General features: G+C 39.0%; 1 protein-coding gene across 5 annotated transcripts in view; it reads left to right on the top strand.

Annotated features, from left to right (window-relative positions):
• LOC106085248 (phosphatase and actin regulator 1) overlaps positions 1 to 17167 on the top strand; it is a 784344-nt gene that overhangs the window by 223794 nt on the left and 543383 nt on the right. Inside the window, exon 1 of one of the 5 annotated variants that reach the window (XM_059360061.1) lies at positions 11229 to 12023. The exons of the other annotated variants lie outside the window; for them this stretch is intronic. Coding sequence (XP_059216044.1) covers positions 11297 to 12023 — 727 coding nt within the window. The 5' untranslated portion in view covers positions 11229 to 11296. Of the gene's footprint in view, positions 1 to 11228; positions 12024 to 17167 lie in introns of those variants that run through there. 5 annotated transcript variants of the gene reach the window in all.

Here is a 17167-nt window from a genome sequence, read left to right as displayed (position 1 = left end):
CAAATCGGAACATATTTCGATATAACTGCTATGGGGCACAAGGTATGCATTTTTTACCGGATTTTAATGAAAGGTGGTTTACATCTATACCCGAGGTGGTGGGTATCCAAAGTTCTTCCCGGCCGAACTGAACGCCTTTTTACTTGTCTGCACAGCTGCTTAGAGCAACCCTGCTTCAACCTGTATACCTTAAGTCATACATAATTTTTTTTTTTAGTTTTTCTTATTGACAAGAATTCCTTTACATAATCACACGAGGCATATCTGCCATTTCCCAAGTGAAAGCGTTTAAGCCTATTGACTTTTTCCAACAAAATGCCACCCCCTTCTTCCCACAAAAGAAAAGTGGTGCTATTTTTATTTGGCCCATGCTTGTTGTAGATGGGTATGTTAATAGATTCTATCTTGGCGCCTCTTAAATGACAACACTAAGACAATCGGTTTTTGGTGGCTGCCATCTTCTGGTAAAAGATTCTAAAAATTTCCTTATGTCTACTCAGCAAAACGTTTTCTTCAACCATGTTGGGTTGGAGTAAATAAGAAGTTGACTGACTGTTGGTCCCAGCATCAATCATTGATAGGTTTTTTTTTTTGCTACACTTTGAAAAAGTTGTTTGAGTAACTTTTTGGTAGCCAGTCGTGGGAGTACGAGTCCTAGTATAGCCTATACCGTAGTTAGGTGTAGGCCATTGTTTGCAGTAGCTCAAAACAAAAACTGTAAAGTAATATACTCTTGAACACTCCAAATACTATCTCCTATGCTTCTATCCAGATTGAGGACAAGCTCTAATGCTACTGCTGCCTTATTATCACACAGTCGGATTACTGCAACTTTATTTTATTTAAGACAAACTCACTGCCATAATCGGAGTTCAAATCCGACTATCTCTATTGTCACCACTACTTACAAAATTTTTAGTTTCACTCACATCTTTATTTTCTCTCTATCTTGCCCTCATGGGAATACCCTCACTGGCAATTATTTCGAGTGTAATTTATTTTATAAAATTATTTATAAAATAAATTACAAACAACAACAAGCAGAATGAATTTCCAACATAATGACATCTTTTCTCCCACAATGCGACAGTTTTCTTTGCCCTGGGTTTCAGGTCAGCTACAGCCTAGTTTGCCACAATGCTGCTCCGCTATCGACCCGACAAAATGGGGTAAAGTATAGGCTGTCGGGTTTTTGCTTTTTGGGGCTAAGGCTGAGAATGGAAATAATGGCGCGTTTCATGTGAACACACAGAGCAGCGTTTAACAACAAAGGCAATAAATGTGAGACAGAGGCTGAGAGTAGACTGAAGTTAGGGAGTGTGGGAGAGAAGGTTTTGTTTTGGAAGGGCTTAGTGTGCCACAAAAGTATATGCCTTTAGTCAACTGGCAACATGACTGACACAACAATGAAGACAAAAACAATGCCGGGATGGGTTGTTGGGGCAAGTTGTTGGGCTTGTATCATTTGCTAATGGTTGGTTTGCTCCATGAGAACCACCAACAAACTACCACACTACCATCATAGAAAATGTATAGTGGGATGCTGGTCTTTAAGATAATGAAAACTTACACATGACTGCAAATAGAGTGCCACTAAAAATCAGCCACAAAAGCGCTCGAATAACTAAAATATGACGTTGAAACTCGGCTACGGTGCGCCATGAGCAGCATCATGGCAAATAAGAGCCATAGGTTATTAACATTCATCCAAACCCTATATCTATGGGTTGCCCAAAAAGTAATTGCGGATTTTTCATATAGTCGGCGTTGACAAATTTTTTTGCAGCTTGTGACTCTGTAATTGCATTCTTTCTACTGTCAGTTATCAGCTGTTACTTTTAGCTTGCTGTAGAAAAAAAGTTTATTTGATTAAAGTTCATTCCAAGTTTTATTAAAAAATGCATTTACTTTCTTTTAAAAAATCCGCAATTACTTTTTGGGCATCCCAATATGATGTTGTCTGAAGGGGTCCAGGGGCTTGGTGGTGAATGTTTGTAAATGTCTACGGAAAGTAAAATGAAAACACTGGAAATTTGATTTTGTTTTCATTTTTGTTTTTGTTCTCTTGCCTGGTGAGCAGAGGGGCGGGCATTTAATACCCATGATTGTTTTTTAATGTTTTGTGGCGCCTTTTGTTTCATGAAATTCACCAAGTATGACAATGTTGAGTTAGCAACATTGTTTTCCTTGTGCTTTTGCTCTGGCAGTCTTTGTAGTCTTATGAGACAAAATAATAACAGGGCTCGTGTTGTGGGCTCTATAAATGAAATAAAATTACAATGAAATGAAACCCGAATTATGTGGACTAAGATACAGGAGAAAATTTCCATAAGATTGGAGATTTATAATAAAAGTGAAGTTTGTTAAGCTTTATACTCCCCAAACCTAAAAATGACTGTTGAAGATAACATCACCATAGGATAGAGGTAGGCTAACTTGGTTATACATCGAAATATTGGTTTCCCAAAAAGTAATTGCGGATTACAGAGTCTGTGAAACAATTTGTGAAAAAATTTGTCAACGCCGACTATATGAAAAATCCGCAATTACTTTTTGGGCAACCCAATACTAGTTTAAGGACCTTTATTATATCTGTGCCATAACATTAGTGTCGCTTGAGCCGGTTGTACATACCTGATTGACCCGATGGGGTTCTTCATTGGAAAGGCATGTCGCCTCAGTGTAAAATACACTTCTATAACAACAACAACATGTTCCTCGACCTGCTAAAACCATAAATACTTTAAATGATGTTGAAGTGTTGGGCCAGTAAATGGTTTAAAGGCGAAACATTTTTCCAAATAGCTTCCATATACACAATCACTCAATTTCACACCTTTGACCTCTTAACTAAAATTTTGGACATCAACCCACGTACTGAATATAGTTTATATCGGTCCTTCATCTCATAAAGCTCACAGTATACCAAAATGACGATTCGAATTCTTGATCACCATGTTCATGTGATGCTCTGTTATGGCTTCCCTTATCCATGTTTATTATGATCGAAATCGGTCTTTTACCCATTTCTTATCTTATTATAAAACTTGTTGAACTCCTTAAGAGCGTACTTTTTAGCTCAGTCCTTAACTCGTTACCAATTTAGAAATTCACCTCGTTCATGGTTAACCTTTAATACATCCTAAAATAAAAAAAAAAAAATAAATTTAAAATTTCTTGTTCTGTACTCAAATGTTTCCTATCCCTGTATATATATTTGCACAAAAATTCTTCCATGAAACGTACTTTGAACTCACAATTTAAGCAAAGTAATAGCTGTAGCACAAACATATTTCATATTCACTCTTCATTAGCAGCGCCGCCACAATTTTGAATTGACTCCATCTACTGGCTCATTTTTAATTGAAGCGAATTAAGTATTTCCCGTGCCTCCATCCAACCATCCATTTGACTCTCAATTACTACCGCCTCAAGGGAAAGAAGGTGCCAGACTACCGCAGAGCTTTTAAGTATCATTGATAATTATCATCATGGTCCCCCCCCCCCCCCTGCCCCGTTCACCACACTCTCTCATTCTATGTGTGGCTCTTCCACCCACACTTGACAATTACGATGACGACAAAGACGACGACAATGTTAAGATTTTTGACATTACATTTAACACATATTTAACGTGAAGTATCATTAACTTAAATGTTTCAAATTCTTCTTTTGTGCATGCCCCCTTTCAACTGCTCTCTCCCTTGCAGTCATAACTCTGTTTCAAGCAAGTCGCCTACACATCTTTCTATTCCATTGCCATGTTGTGAACAATGTGTTGAGGCGAACCAACGAAACAACCAGCCGACAACAACAATTGAAGACACAACACATGTTTGAATTGAAAGAAGAATTGCAAAAAAGCCCATCATTTCTACCAAAACGATATAAAGCCGCCGTAGCAATTGAACAACGACATGACAGACAGACTCAAGTATGCCCCCATAAATGACAGCCGACCCAGGCAAAACGGCCAGAGCCAGAGAAGAAGTTGAGAGAGCTGGCAGCATAGACCCAGGCTCAGGGCAAAAGAAAAAAAAAATTGACAAATGAAAACAAAGCAATAGAGGGAGACAGTTGTGTGCAGGAGAGGAGAGCGAAGGAAGGGAGAGTAAAAAAGACAATTTAAATTTTGCCTCAATAGAAAGGAATTGATGAGGAGCGAATAAAAACAATAAAACGAATGCATTTTTAGAATATAGGAGTTGTGGTAGAAGAGGGGGGCGGCAAGCATGAATAACCACACAACAATGAAGGTTTGCCATGTACAATGATATGCAGTGGAGGGTGAACATGTGCAGAAGAATAGGAGAAAAATTGTATTCTTAAGACAGAGTGGATGAGTGATGGAGTGCAGGAATGTTTGCAAGGGAATGTTGCTAACCATTCTGATGCATTTCCATTCCGATATCATTTTCTTCATTTAGTAAGCATTAGCAGGGTTGCCGTGGTGCAAAAAAAATATATTAAAAAATATGCTAACAAAAAAAATATAAAAATAAACAAAAAAAAGTGAAATAAGATAAAATAACATTAAAAAAATAAGAAGAAAATGTGACAAAATCCTACCGATGAAATCGCGATCTGGGAAACCAGTCAAATACTATTACCAAGCAAAAACACATTTTTCTTCCCAACTAAAAAAAAAACAAAGGTTTTTTGTTTTCTATTTGTAATAGAAACAGATTACCCTATGGCCTGCAGCCGGATAATATCCGATTGCATGAATAAAATAAAATAATTAATAATACTAAATGAATGAATTAATGCAATAAAATATACTAAAATAGACAAATAAAGCGTGCTGGGTTCGGCCAAGCTGAATCTTATGTACCCTCCACCATGGATTGCATTTGTCAAGTTCAATAGTTATACTATTGCTGTGCTATTGGAGCTATATCAAGTTATACATCGATTCAGATTATGTTGTTATTGTAGCCACATTTTCATGTGGAGGTGGCCTTCCTCGGCAAGCTCCAGTATGTGTGCAAGCTCGTTCCTGTCCAAAGGAGCAATCGCCAGGTTATACACCATACATAGTTTGGATGGTGAAGGTTAGAGGAGAAGTCATTGGGCAAGATTTCAGACAAGCCGTTTAAGGATTGCGCCCTCTTAAGGCTTAAGAAGTCAAATATGAAGATTGGTTCATATGGGTGCTGTATCATGTATTAGACCGATTCGGACCATACTTGACAAATCGGTTCTCGTCAGATTTGACTCAAACTTTGCACGTAGTGTTTTTTCATCACTTCCAACAACTGTGCTGAGTATGATTCAAATCGGTTCATAATCTGTTATAGCTATCATATAAACCGATCTTGGATCTTGACTTCTTGAGCCGCTAGAGGGCACAATTCTTATCAGATTTGGCTGAAATTTTGCATGAGATGTTCCAACAACTGTGCTTAGTATGGTGCAAATCCATATATAAACTGATTTAGCTGTCATATAAATCGATCTGGGGTCTTGACTTCTTTAGCCTCTAGAGGGCGCAATTTTCATCCGATTTGGCTGAAATTTTCCATGAGGTGTTTTTGTATGACTTCCAACCACTGTGTATAGCATGGCGCCAATCGGTACATAAATTGGTATAGCTGCCATATATTTCGATATGGGATCTTGACTTCTTGAGCCGCTAGAGGGCACATTTCTCATCCGATGTGGCTGTAATTTAGTACATAGTGTCTCGCTGTCGCTTCCAATAACTGCGCTGAATATGGTTCATATCGGTTCATAACCTGGTATAGCTGCCATATAAACCGATATGGGATCTTCACTTCTTGAGCCGCTAGAGGGCACAATTCTCATCCAATTTGGCTGAAATTTAGCATGATATGTTTTTGTATGACTTCCAATCACTGTATTTAGTATGGCGCAAATCGGTACATAAACTGATATAGCTGCCATAAATACCGATATGGGATCTTGACTTCTTGAGCCGCTAGAGGGCACAATTCTCATCCGATTTGGCTGTAATTTAGTACGTAGTGTCTCGCTGTCGACACTACGTACGAATATGGTTCAAATCGGTTCATAACCTGGTATAGCTGCCACATAAGCCAATCTTTAATCTTGACTTCTTAAGCCTCTAGAGGGCGCAATTGTCATCCAATTTGGCTGAAATTTAGCATGAGATGTTACTGTGTTTAGTATGGCGCAAATCGGTTCATGTTTTGATATAGCTGCCATATAAACCGATATGGGTTCTTGACTTCTTTAACCCCTAGAGGGCGCAATTCTCATCCGATTTGGCAGAAAATTTGGGCAACGGCTTCTCTCATGGCTTTCAACATATGTAACCAATATGGTCTGAATCGATCAATAGCTTCATACAGCTTCCATATAAACCGATCTCGCGATTTTGCTTCTTGAGCCCCCACAAGGCGCAATTCTTATCCGAATGAACTGAAATATTACACAATGACTTTTACAATGTTCAGCATTCAATTATGGTTATGGACTACTTTAATTGTTTAATGGCAACACCATTTTCCTATATCCTGGCATTTTGTGATACCCTCACACGAAAATATTCAGAAAGTGCTTCAAAAGGGTGAACCGTATATCCATGCGAAGGGAAGGGAGGGAATAAAACATTCATACCACACAGTCAGTGCTTAAATTCATTGTAGATGAGTATCAAAAGATGATTAAATTGAAGGAAGTTGTAAAGAACAATTGAGTGTTGTATTCTTTCGTTCTCTTCTTTATATTCCATTCATATTCCTCGAGTACTTGTGTGCAACAGCTACAACAATGGGGTTGTTGTCTTCCGTGTTCTTGTTGCTCTTGATGTGAGTTTCATGAAAAGTAACAGACACAATGAATGAAGACATTGAGGAAATTTATGATATGACAATGTGACTACGCTCCTAACAAGTCCCAATTGAAAAATAAGAAACGACAACATTCAGTGGTTTTGTCCTTCATTCTCCCATTTTTTTCCCCTGATGCAGTATACTTTTCTAATAATTATGAATAATTTAATAGCTGTTTTTGTTTTGTTTCAAAATTTTGTGCTAGGAAAGAAAAATGCCGCATACTCTGTTCAAGGATAAAGTTCATTGCTCAGGAGATGATACTTAAAGGATATTTACGATACACTTGCAGAAATATTTATTATTTATGATCGTGTGATTTATGAAAGCTATGGCGCAAGGATGCTGGCAAAATCTGCAGATTTTAACCATAATCAAATAAATATGTATGCATGTGGCTTTGTAATTTTATAGACTATGTAGGAACATGCCATTAACATTCCTCCAAGGGCAACATAGATTTCTCTTCGCTTCAAGAGTGGGTTGGCACCTATGACAAATGGTTGAGCTCTCAGTAAGTTCCTACTAAAGTGTTAAGAACGAAGAGAGCGAAGAGTGGGAAGATAAAAGGGTCTGGGAACTTTTAGACTCCATACTATTGTTGCGTTGAAGGATATTGGTCGTATATATAATAAATAAAAATAATTGGCATCTTAAACCGTAGGGCAGAAAAAGACGCACGGAAAATAGGAAAAGGTACATTTAGTACCACTTTAGGTACTATTGCGTATTTTGGGATACCGAATGGGCGACTAGAAAGTATTTTCGTACATTCAGTAACTAAAACATACAGAATGGTACTTTATTTGGGGATTGAATTGGAGCTGGCAAAATTGGAATACAGTTACACCTTGACAGTATATATCTGAAGACTAGAGGTTTTTTGGGAAATTCGTAAATATGGGCACTAAAACTTACAAAATGTTACTTTCTTTAAGGATTAGGCTAAAGCTCTTCAAATTGCGATACATTTACACCTTGACATTGGGTAAACCAAGGGGAGAAGCGAAGCGACCGGTCGCAAAAAAAAAAACAAGTAAGAGCGTGCTAAGTTCGGCCGGGCCGAATCTTATGGATCGCATTTGTCGAGTTCTATGCGCGGTATCTCTTTTTTTAGGCAAACAAAGAATATTGAATAAGAACAGTTATGCTATTGGAGCTGTATCAAGTAATAGTCCGATTCGGTCCATAAATGAATGGCGAACATTGTAGAAGTCATTGTGTAATATTTCAGTTCATTCGGGCTGAATTGGGCCTTGTAGAGGCTCAAGAAGTAAAATCGGGAGTTAGGTTTATATGGGAGCTGTACGAAGCTATAGATCGATTTAGACCATAATAGACACGTATGTTGAAAGTCGTGAGAGAAGCCGTTGTACAAAATTTCTGCGAAATCGGATGAGAATTGCGCCCTCTAGAGGCTAAAGAAGTCAAGATCACAGATGGGTTAATATGGCAGGTATATAAGGTTATGAACCGATTTGCGCCATATTTAGGACATTTATTGGAAGTCATAACAAAACACCTTATGCAAAATTTCAGCCAAATCGGATGAGAATTGCGCCCTCTAGAGGCTCAAGAAGTCAAAATCCCAGATCGGTTTATATGGCACCCATATAAGGTTATGAACCGATTTGCGCCATACTTAGCACATTTATTGGAAATCATAACAAAACACCTTATGCAAAATTTCAGCCAAATTGGATGAGAATTGCGCCCTCAAGTGGCTCAAGAAGTCAAGATCCCAGATCGGTTTATATGACAGTTATATCAAAACATGAACCGATTTGAATCATACTTAGCACAGTTGTTGAAAGTGAGAACAAAATACTTCGTGCAAAGTTTCATTCAAATCGGACGACAATTGCGCCCTCTAGAGGCTCAAGAAATCAAGATCCCAGATCGGTTTATATGACAGCTATATCAAAACATGGACCGATTTGTACCATACTTAGCGTAGTTGTTGGAAGTGATACCAAAACACCACGTGCAAAATTTCAGTCAAATCGGACGAGAATTGCGTCTTCTAGAGGCTCAGGAAGTCAAGATCCCATATTGGTTTATATGACAGCTATACCAGATTATGAACCGATTTCAATCATACTCAGCACAGTTGTTAGAAGTGATACCAAAACACTACGTGAAAAATTTCAGTCAAATCGGACAAGAATTGCGCCTTCTAGAGGCTCAGGAGTCAAGACCCCCGATCGGTTTATATGGCAGCTATATCAAAACACGGACCGATTGGGCCCGTTTACAATCACAACCGACCTACACTACAAAAAGTAAAAGACATACAGACAGGACTTGGCTAGATCGACTTAAAATGACATAACGATCAAGAATATATATACTTTATGGGGTCTCAGATGCATATTTCGAGGTGTTACAAACAGAATGACGAAATAAGTACACTCCCATCCTATGGTGAATGAAATAAAAATGAATTTTTTGCGCACTGTTTGCCAGTTTGTTTGTCTGTTCCGTATAGACTAAAAAACGGCTGAACCGATTACCTTGAAATTTTCACAGATTGTATAGGTTGGTCTGGAAGGAAACATAGGCTATATAATTTTTTGATATCGGAGGGGGGCGGACTCTCCCCCTTACCCCAAAAGGACGGCCAAAAAAAAAATGTAGACCGATCGGGACAATATGGGATTCAAATGAAAGGTATTCTAGAAAAGAATACGAATTTCATTATAAGAGTTGGGTCCGAGTACCTGGGGGGCCGCCCCAGCCCCAAAACCCATTAAAATTGGTTTATTTGACAACCATGACAATATGGGACTCAAATGAAAGGTATTCGGGAGTAGATTACGAATATGGCCAGGAAGTAGGAATAGACTTTATAATTTATTGATAACGGAAGGGGGTCGGACCCTCCCCCTTATGTCAAAAAACCACAACCCAAATTAAAAGTGGACCGATCGGGACAATATAGGTATCAAACGAAAGGTATTGGAGAGTTGAATACGAATATGGTATTAACATTTGAGTCTAAGTACTCGTCGGGTCGCCCTAACCCCAAAACTCCCCCAAACAGACATATTGGACTTCATTTCAATATGGGGCTCAAATGAAAGGTATTCGGGAGTAGATTTCGAATCTGGCATACAAAATCAGATCAAAGTATAGGGGGCCACGCCACCCCTCAAAAACGCCATTAGATCCCTTATGACTATATGATACTTGGCTAAACCGATTTTCTTAAAATTTTCATAGATTGTGTACGTTTGTCTGTAGGGAAACATAGGCCTTAAGTCCTAAGGTGATCTCGAGATGTTTTTTTAGTCATAACAGGTATTTTGTTCTATAAAATTATTAAGACTCCCTCCATTCTAAATTAATCTGAATTTTCGTTGCGTATAACATGTCCTCCAATGGTTTTTCCCTTATATGGCCATTGAAAAATCAACGAAACATCCTAAACTCGCTCCCATAACGTGGTTGAATTTCAAAAAGGAACAAAAATAACTTTGTTTTCTTTTGAATAACGCCTGAATATATTGTCTTCTTTTCCACTTCCTTGTATAGTTCTTCCAGTTGCCATAAATAGCCCAGTAAAGTGTACGTGTACGTATATGTATGTATAGATGTTCGTGTCAAATTCGCGTGTGTCCCAGTGTCAAGAGTGAATGAATGACACAAATGCCTGTTGTTTATCCCCAAATTGAAACATAAAAGTAAAAAATTCCAACGTCCGTCCAAATTTGATTGCTGTTGTGTGTGGACCTACGCAAGGAGTTCACATTTAATCTACACCAAGGAAATGCTGCTTAATTCCTTTCAATATTGACACAAAGTATCGCATTACCAATTGACAGTGACCAACGAACCAACCGAACAAGAACAACAACAGCAGCATCGTAAAGAGAACTAATTTGGCGCGTAAACAGCCAGCCAAGAAGCAACGCCAGCAGCGATAATAAAATGTCGATTTATCGCCAAATGTTGTTGACAACAGAAGCCCATAATCCCAATACCAGCATAAGCAACACAACCACCACCTGACTCCAAGCTCAACCCTTACTACTCCCCTGGCTTGTTATCAGCTGAACAAGTGTGCGTAACTTTTGAATGAATATTCCACCTCAAATTAATTGAAATTGTTGTTGGCGTGCTTTATCCATGAGCTCCAGCTTTACATTGTTTTCGTGCTTTTTTTTCCACGTAACTGGCTTTTAATTGTAAACAAACACGCAGTTGGCCACACTGACGCTAAATAGCCAGACAATTGTTATCGCCCAGACACTCTCCTCCTCCCCCTTGGCCGGGCAGGCCAAATGTCTACGACTCAAAACATTACTGTAATTGAATAATTTACACCTGAATTGTTGTAGCATAACGTGTTCGCGTGTTTCAATTTCATAGAGAGTACGCAAAAAAGAGTGGGAGAGAGAGAGAGAGAGAGAGAGAGAGAGAGAGGGAGGGAGAATTGTATGCTTACTCCCTTGTAGATAACAAAGCGCTGCTGCACCATGTCGATGCGCAGCAATAAACTGAACGCAGCCGCAAATTTTGCTCAACAGAATGCTCATGAGCAACAACAGCAGCAACAACAATTCTTGCCACCGCCACAATATCAACAGCAGCAACAACAGTTATTGGCCCAGCTGCAGCAGCAGCACAAATTCCAGCAACAACACGCTCAATTATCACAATCGCCCCCCACCTCCCAAGCATCACATCTCATCAACAATAGCCGCAATAATTTGGCCTCATTAGTGGCCGCCATCAATGCCAACGATCATCACCCCTATGGAGGTGGAGGTGGCAAAGCATCACCATCACCCCTAAATCCTCCGCCCTCGTATTCAGCGGCCATAGCTCAAAATCCTCCATTCCAATACATAAATCATTACCAATCGGCCAACAGTAATGCCAATGTGTCTGATTTAAATCCCAATAATAATTCTTTGGTTTTGTCCACCAATTCGGCCATTCAGCATGAATCCGAGGATCCCGAGGATGATCAACATCAACAACAGCAGCAGCAACAACAACAACAGCAGCAGCAGTTGTGTGTGGTGGCCAAGATGCAGAAATCAGTTACGATTACCGTAACACCTCAACGTAGCAATTCCATGGATTATCTAAATTTCGAAGAGAAACGTCAATTGATTGCCTCTTCGCTCTCTCTGTCGGATATATTGCATTGCAATCCACCACCCGGTGTTGTGACAGATAATAAAGATCAAGTGAATGGTAAGTTGTTTTTGTTTTACCATAGGCTTTCAAACACCATTGGAAAACGATTCGAAAGCTAAAATGATATTAAATTTTTTTAATAGTTGAAATTGTCTTTTTAACTTTTTTTTTTAAGTAAGTCTATATTTTGGAAAGCAGTACAGCTGTTTATACGGTGGTGAAAATCCAAATTAAGGTGTTATTGCACGACATGTGTTTGTCTTATGACCTGTCACTTTATGTATTCACATGTCTTTCCTAATGTACATCAAAAACGAATAGAGTGCGCTCTTATCGGAATGTATTTTGATATGAATCGAAATTTTTGTAACCACCACCATTGGATGGGGTTATAATAATTTCGTCACTCTGTTTGTAACTCCTCCAAATATTCGTCTAGGACCCAATAAAGAAAATTTAAGTCGATCTAGCCATGTCCGCTCGTCCGTCTGTCTGTCAAAAGCACGCTAACTTTCGAAGGAGTAAAGCTAGCCGCTTGAAATTTTGCACAAATACTTTTTTTTAGTGTAGGACGGTTGGAATTGTAAATGGGCCCAATCGGTCCATGTTTTGATATAGCTGCCATATAAATCAATCCTGGGTCTTGACTTCTTCAGCCTATAGAGGGCGCTATTCTCGTCCGATTTGGCTGAAATTTTGCGTGAGGTGTTTTGTTATTACTTCTAACAACTGTGTCGAATATGGTTCAAATCGGTCCATAACCTGATATAGCTGCCATATAAACCTACCTGGGGTCTTGACTTCTTGAGCCTCTAGAGGGCGCAATTTCTATCCGATTTGGTTGAAATTTTGCAGAACGTGTTTCGATATGTTTTCCAACAACTGTGCTAGGTATGGTTTAAATCGGTGCATAACCTAATATAGCTGCCATATAAACCGATCTTGGATCTTGACTTCTTGAGCCTCTAGAGGGCGCAATTCCTATCCGATTTGGCTGAAATTTTGAATGACGTGTTTTGTTATGATTCCTAACAACTGTGTCAAATATGGTTCAAATCGATCCATAACCTGATATAGCTGTCATATAAACCGATCTGGGATCTTGACTTCTTAAGCCACTAGAGGGCGCAATTATTATCCGATTTGGCCGATTTGGACCTACCTTACACAGGCTGCGACTTTTGGTATAAATATCTTCTCAGACAACCAGGCAGCCATTAAATCCCGGGAAAATTTCTGAACACAAAAACCGCCCCCAACTGTCGAAGATCTCTCAACGAGATGACTGAACAGTCCAAAATTCAATTGTTCTGGGTGCCGGGCCACAGAGATATCCCCGGGAATTCTAAAGCATATGAGCTTGCGAGACTAGGAACTATCTGCTTACGTTTTTTTGGAATGTTAGGCTACGACGATTGGCATAAATATCTTCTCAGACAGCCACTAAATCCCGAGAAAACGTATTTTTGAACCCCAAAGCCGCCCTCGACTGTCGCAGATCTCTCAACGAGATGGCTGAACAGTTCACAATTCACCTGTTCTGGGTACCGGGCCACAGAGATATCCCCGGGAGTTCTAAAGCAGACAAGCTTGCGATACTAGGAACTACCTTACACACTCCAGGGACACTGGAATCTGTGGCTATGCCTCTAGCGATATGTAATCAAAGTTTTAGAACCAGTCCCAAGGGGAAACGAATGATAGATGGTCCCAAAGGAGGGGGCTGTGAGCATTCCAAAGTTAAGTGGCCTCATCTAGACTTGAAGAGATCTACTGCTTTGCTGTCATTGGCTAGAACAGACGTCTCAGTCATTGTGTCCGTCATGGCAGATCACTGTCCAGTCAGAAAACATGCTGACATACTGAAGTTTAGCAGCAACTACTTTTGCCGAAGCTGTATGGACATCGAGGAAGAAGAGACTATAGAACACCTTCTGTGTGTGTCCCGCACTAGCAGTTAGAAGGAGTTCCACTTTAGGTTCTCATTTCTTTGATGTGAACATTCGCAAGTTATTGGGCTTTTTAAAGTGATCTGGATAGTTCAACGGTAGGAACTAGAAGGCATCCTCCTTCTTCTGTTCCTGTGGCATCACAATGGACGAAAACGTCTAAGTATGACTGTTCGGAGACTTCCACTTAAACCTAACCTAATGGTTCTGTTCTTCTCAAGCAGTCCCACTAGACGCAGACCATCTAATCGCAAACTTCTAAGTGAGTCTGATGGCAGACTTCCACTTAAACCTAACCTAGGCTGCAGAGCATTGTTTGCTCCATGTAATTGGTCTATGGTAAGGTATTTTTAATGGTTCTGTTCTTCTCAAGCAGTCCCACTAGGCGAAGACCATTTTCTTCTGGTATCACAATGGACGCAAATCTCTAAGTGAGTTCGATAGTAGACTTCCACTTAAACCTTACCTAGGTTGCAGAGCCTTGTTTACTCCATGTAATCGGTCTATGTTAAGGTATTTTTAATGGTTCTGCTCTTCTCAAGCAGTCCCACTAGACGCAGATCATTTTCTTCTTTGGATGCAGAACATTTTCATACTTGGCTTTGTCGATTTTCCGGGGACCATTTACAGCTTTCTTTGCTTCTTATCGATGTAGAGACACTATCTATATATTGGGTTGCCCAAAAAGTAATTGCGGATTTTTCATATATTCGGCGTTGACAAATTTTTTCACAGCTTGTGACTCTGTAATTGCATTCTTTCTTCTGTCAGTTATCAGCTGTTACTTTTAGCTTGCTTTAGAAAAAAAAGTGTCAAAAAAGTATATTTGATTAAAGTTCATTCTAAGTTTTATTAAAAATGCATTTACTTTCTTTTAAATAATCCGCAATTACTTTTTGGGCAACCCAATACAATTCTGTGTAATTGTACGAGTATGTCGATTTTGAGCAATCTTGTGAGCGGCAATCAGCATACGGGTTTCTTCTTCAATTTACATGGACCCCATCTCCTTTGTCTTCTTTTAAAATTGTCCTACCTTGATCTTCGTCGAAGTTCTATGATGCGGTGTAGTCTTTCAACACAAACTTTTCAAGCAATGTTTAGAGTGATTTGTGTACAATATGCAGATGTACTTAGTCATTTCCCCCGCTGCGAACAAAGGCACATAAATGTCCTATTTTCACTAATTTAATCTTCAATTTTCATTATCAATGCTGATGGAATACATCAATTCATCACCATTTCTTGTGTTATATATAAAAAATTGTTTCTCAACAAAGATCTGTCTTCAGCTTCAGATTTAAGTTATTTCTTCTCCAAAGCCAATTTATGTATTCCATATAAAAAATCTATTTACTAATGGCATGTATTCAAGGAATTTCAATATTAAACCCAACGTAATACAAAACATGATTGGTGATGCAATAATGGCGAATAATTCTCCGTTGCATCTTCATCACTAACAGATGGCGCTAAATGGCCCATTGTATTACTTCACAGGCTGGTATGAATGAATAATCTTCAGTATTTAGATAATTTTCAACATACTAAAGTAAGATACAAAGTCTGTAAAGTTCAGGCTACATTCCTTTCTTCTCCTCCAGCGCTCAGCCCTCATCTTGATATTGCCATATCTTATCTGAAGCTGAGTGTATTGCTGGTGGGTATAAAATGACCAAAGACTACACTCAACTGATGGCAGTGTCATTAGTATTCTTCTTCAAAACGAATCAAATTGAATTGACTATAATGGATGTCGTGCCAGTAATAATTTCGTTGTATTTTTCTCCGGCTGAAATTATTTGCCTTTCTGTATACTATATGCTAGCCCCTCTTATGGAGGGAGGGTAGAAGGCAGGGTGTTGTATGGACAGTCAGCTAATATGACAATACAATGATGAATACAAAACAGTGGAAGCAGTAAAAAATTATACTGAGGAAAAACCCCTCATATATTATTTCAAACCAAAACACGCTCCTCATATTGCGCTGCTTAATTTTATAATTTAATAGAACATCAACAAAATACATACAACAATGTGGAAGAGAAATACAAAGTTAAGTTGGTCTGGGTGGAATGTAATACCAGCTACAGTATAGACTGTATCAATCTGTTTCTCGGAAAGCTGCAGAGTCCATAGGCTGCTGAGAGATTATGGTTTTGCTGCAAATTTTAGAATGGAATGTCGCCAAAGCAAATATTTCAATAGTCAAATTAATATTTAATTTTACTGCAGCGCCATCTAGAATGTAATGCTAAAGGAACTAAACTACAATTTTTATACCCACCACCGAAAGATGGGGGTATAGCCATTTTGTTATTCCGTTTGCAACACATCGAAATATTCATTTCCGACCCTATCTTGAATATAAAATTCAATTTGCGTTTGTTTGCTTGTTCTGTATAGACTCAAAAACGGCTGAACTGATTACCTTGAAATTTTCACAGATTGTGTAGGTTGGTCTGGAAAGAAACATAGGCTATATAATTTTTTGATATCGGGAGGGGGCGGACTCTTCCCCTTACCCCAAAAGTACTACCCAAAAATAAAAGTGGACCGATCGGGACAATATGGGATTCAAATGAAAGGTATTCAAGAAAAGAATACAAATTTCATTATAAAAGTTGGGTCCGCCCCAGCCCCAAAACCCATTACAATTGGTTTATTTGACAACCATGACAATATGGGACTCAAATGAAAGGTATTCGGGAGTAGATTACGAATATGGTCAGGAAGTAGGAATAGACTTTATAATTTATTGATAACGGAAGGGGGACGGACCCTCCCCCTTATGTCAAAAAACCACAACCCAAATCAAAAGTGGTCCGATAAGGACAATGTGGATATCAAATGAAAAGTATGCGGGAGGAGATATAGAATCTGGCACACAAACTCATGTCGAAGTATGGGGGGGTCACCCAAGCCCCACAAAAACGCCCAAAATGGGCACATTATAGTCAATCATGGATATATGGGACTCGGTTGGTTTGTTCCGTATAGACTGAAAAACGGTAGAACGATTTTCTCGAAATTTTCTATAAAATTTTTTCGAAAATAGGCTTTATAATTTTTCGGTATCGAAAGGGGGACGGACCCTCCCCCTTATGCCGAAAACACAATCCAAAATCAAAAGTGGACCAATCGGGACAATATGGGTATTAAATGAAAGGTATTGGAGAGTAGAATACGAATATGGTATTAAAATTTGAGTCTTAGTACCCATCGGGCCGCCCAAACCCCAAAATTCCCC

This window comes from Stomoxys calcitrans, chromosome 1, assembly GCF_963082655.1.
Source record: "Stomoxys calcitrans chromosome 1, idStoCalc2.1, whole genome shotgun sequence".
NCBI classification, from domain to species: Eukaryota; Metazoa; Arthropoda; class Insecta; order Diptera; family Muscidae; genus Stomoxys; species Stomoxys calcitrans.
This window is presented reverse-complemented; position numbering and strand designations above follow the sequence as displayed.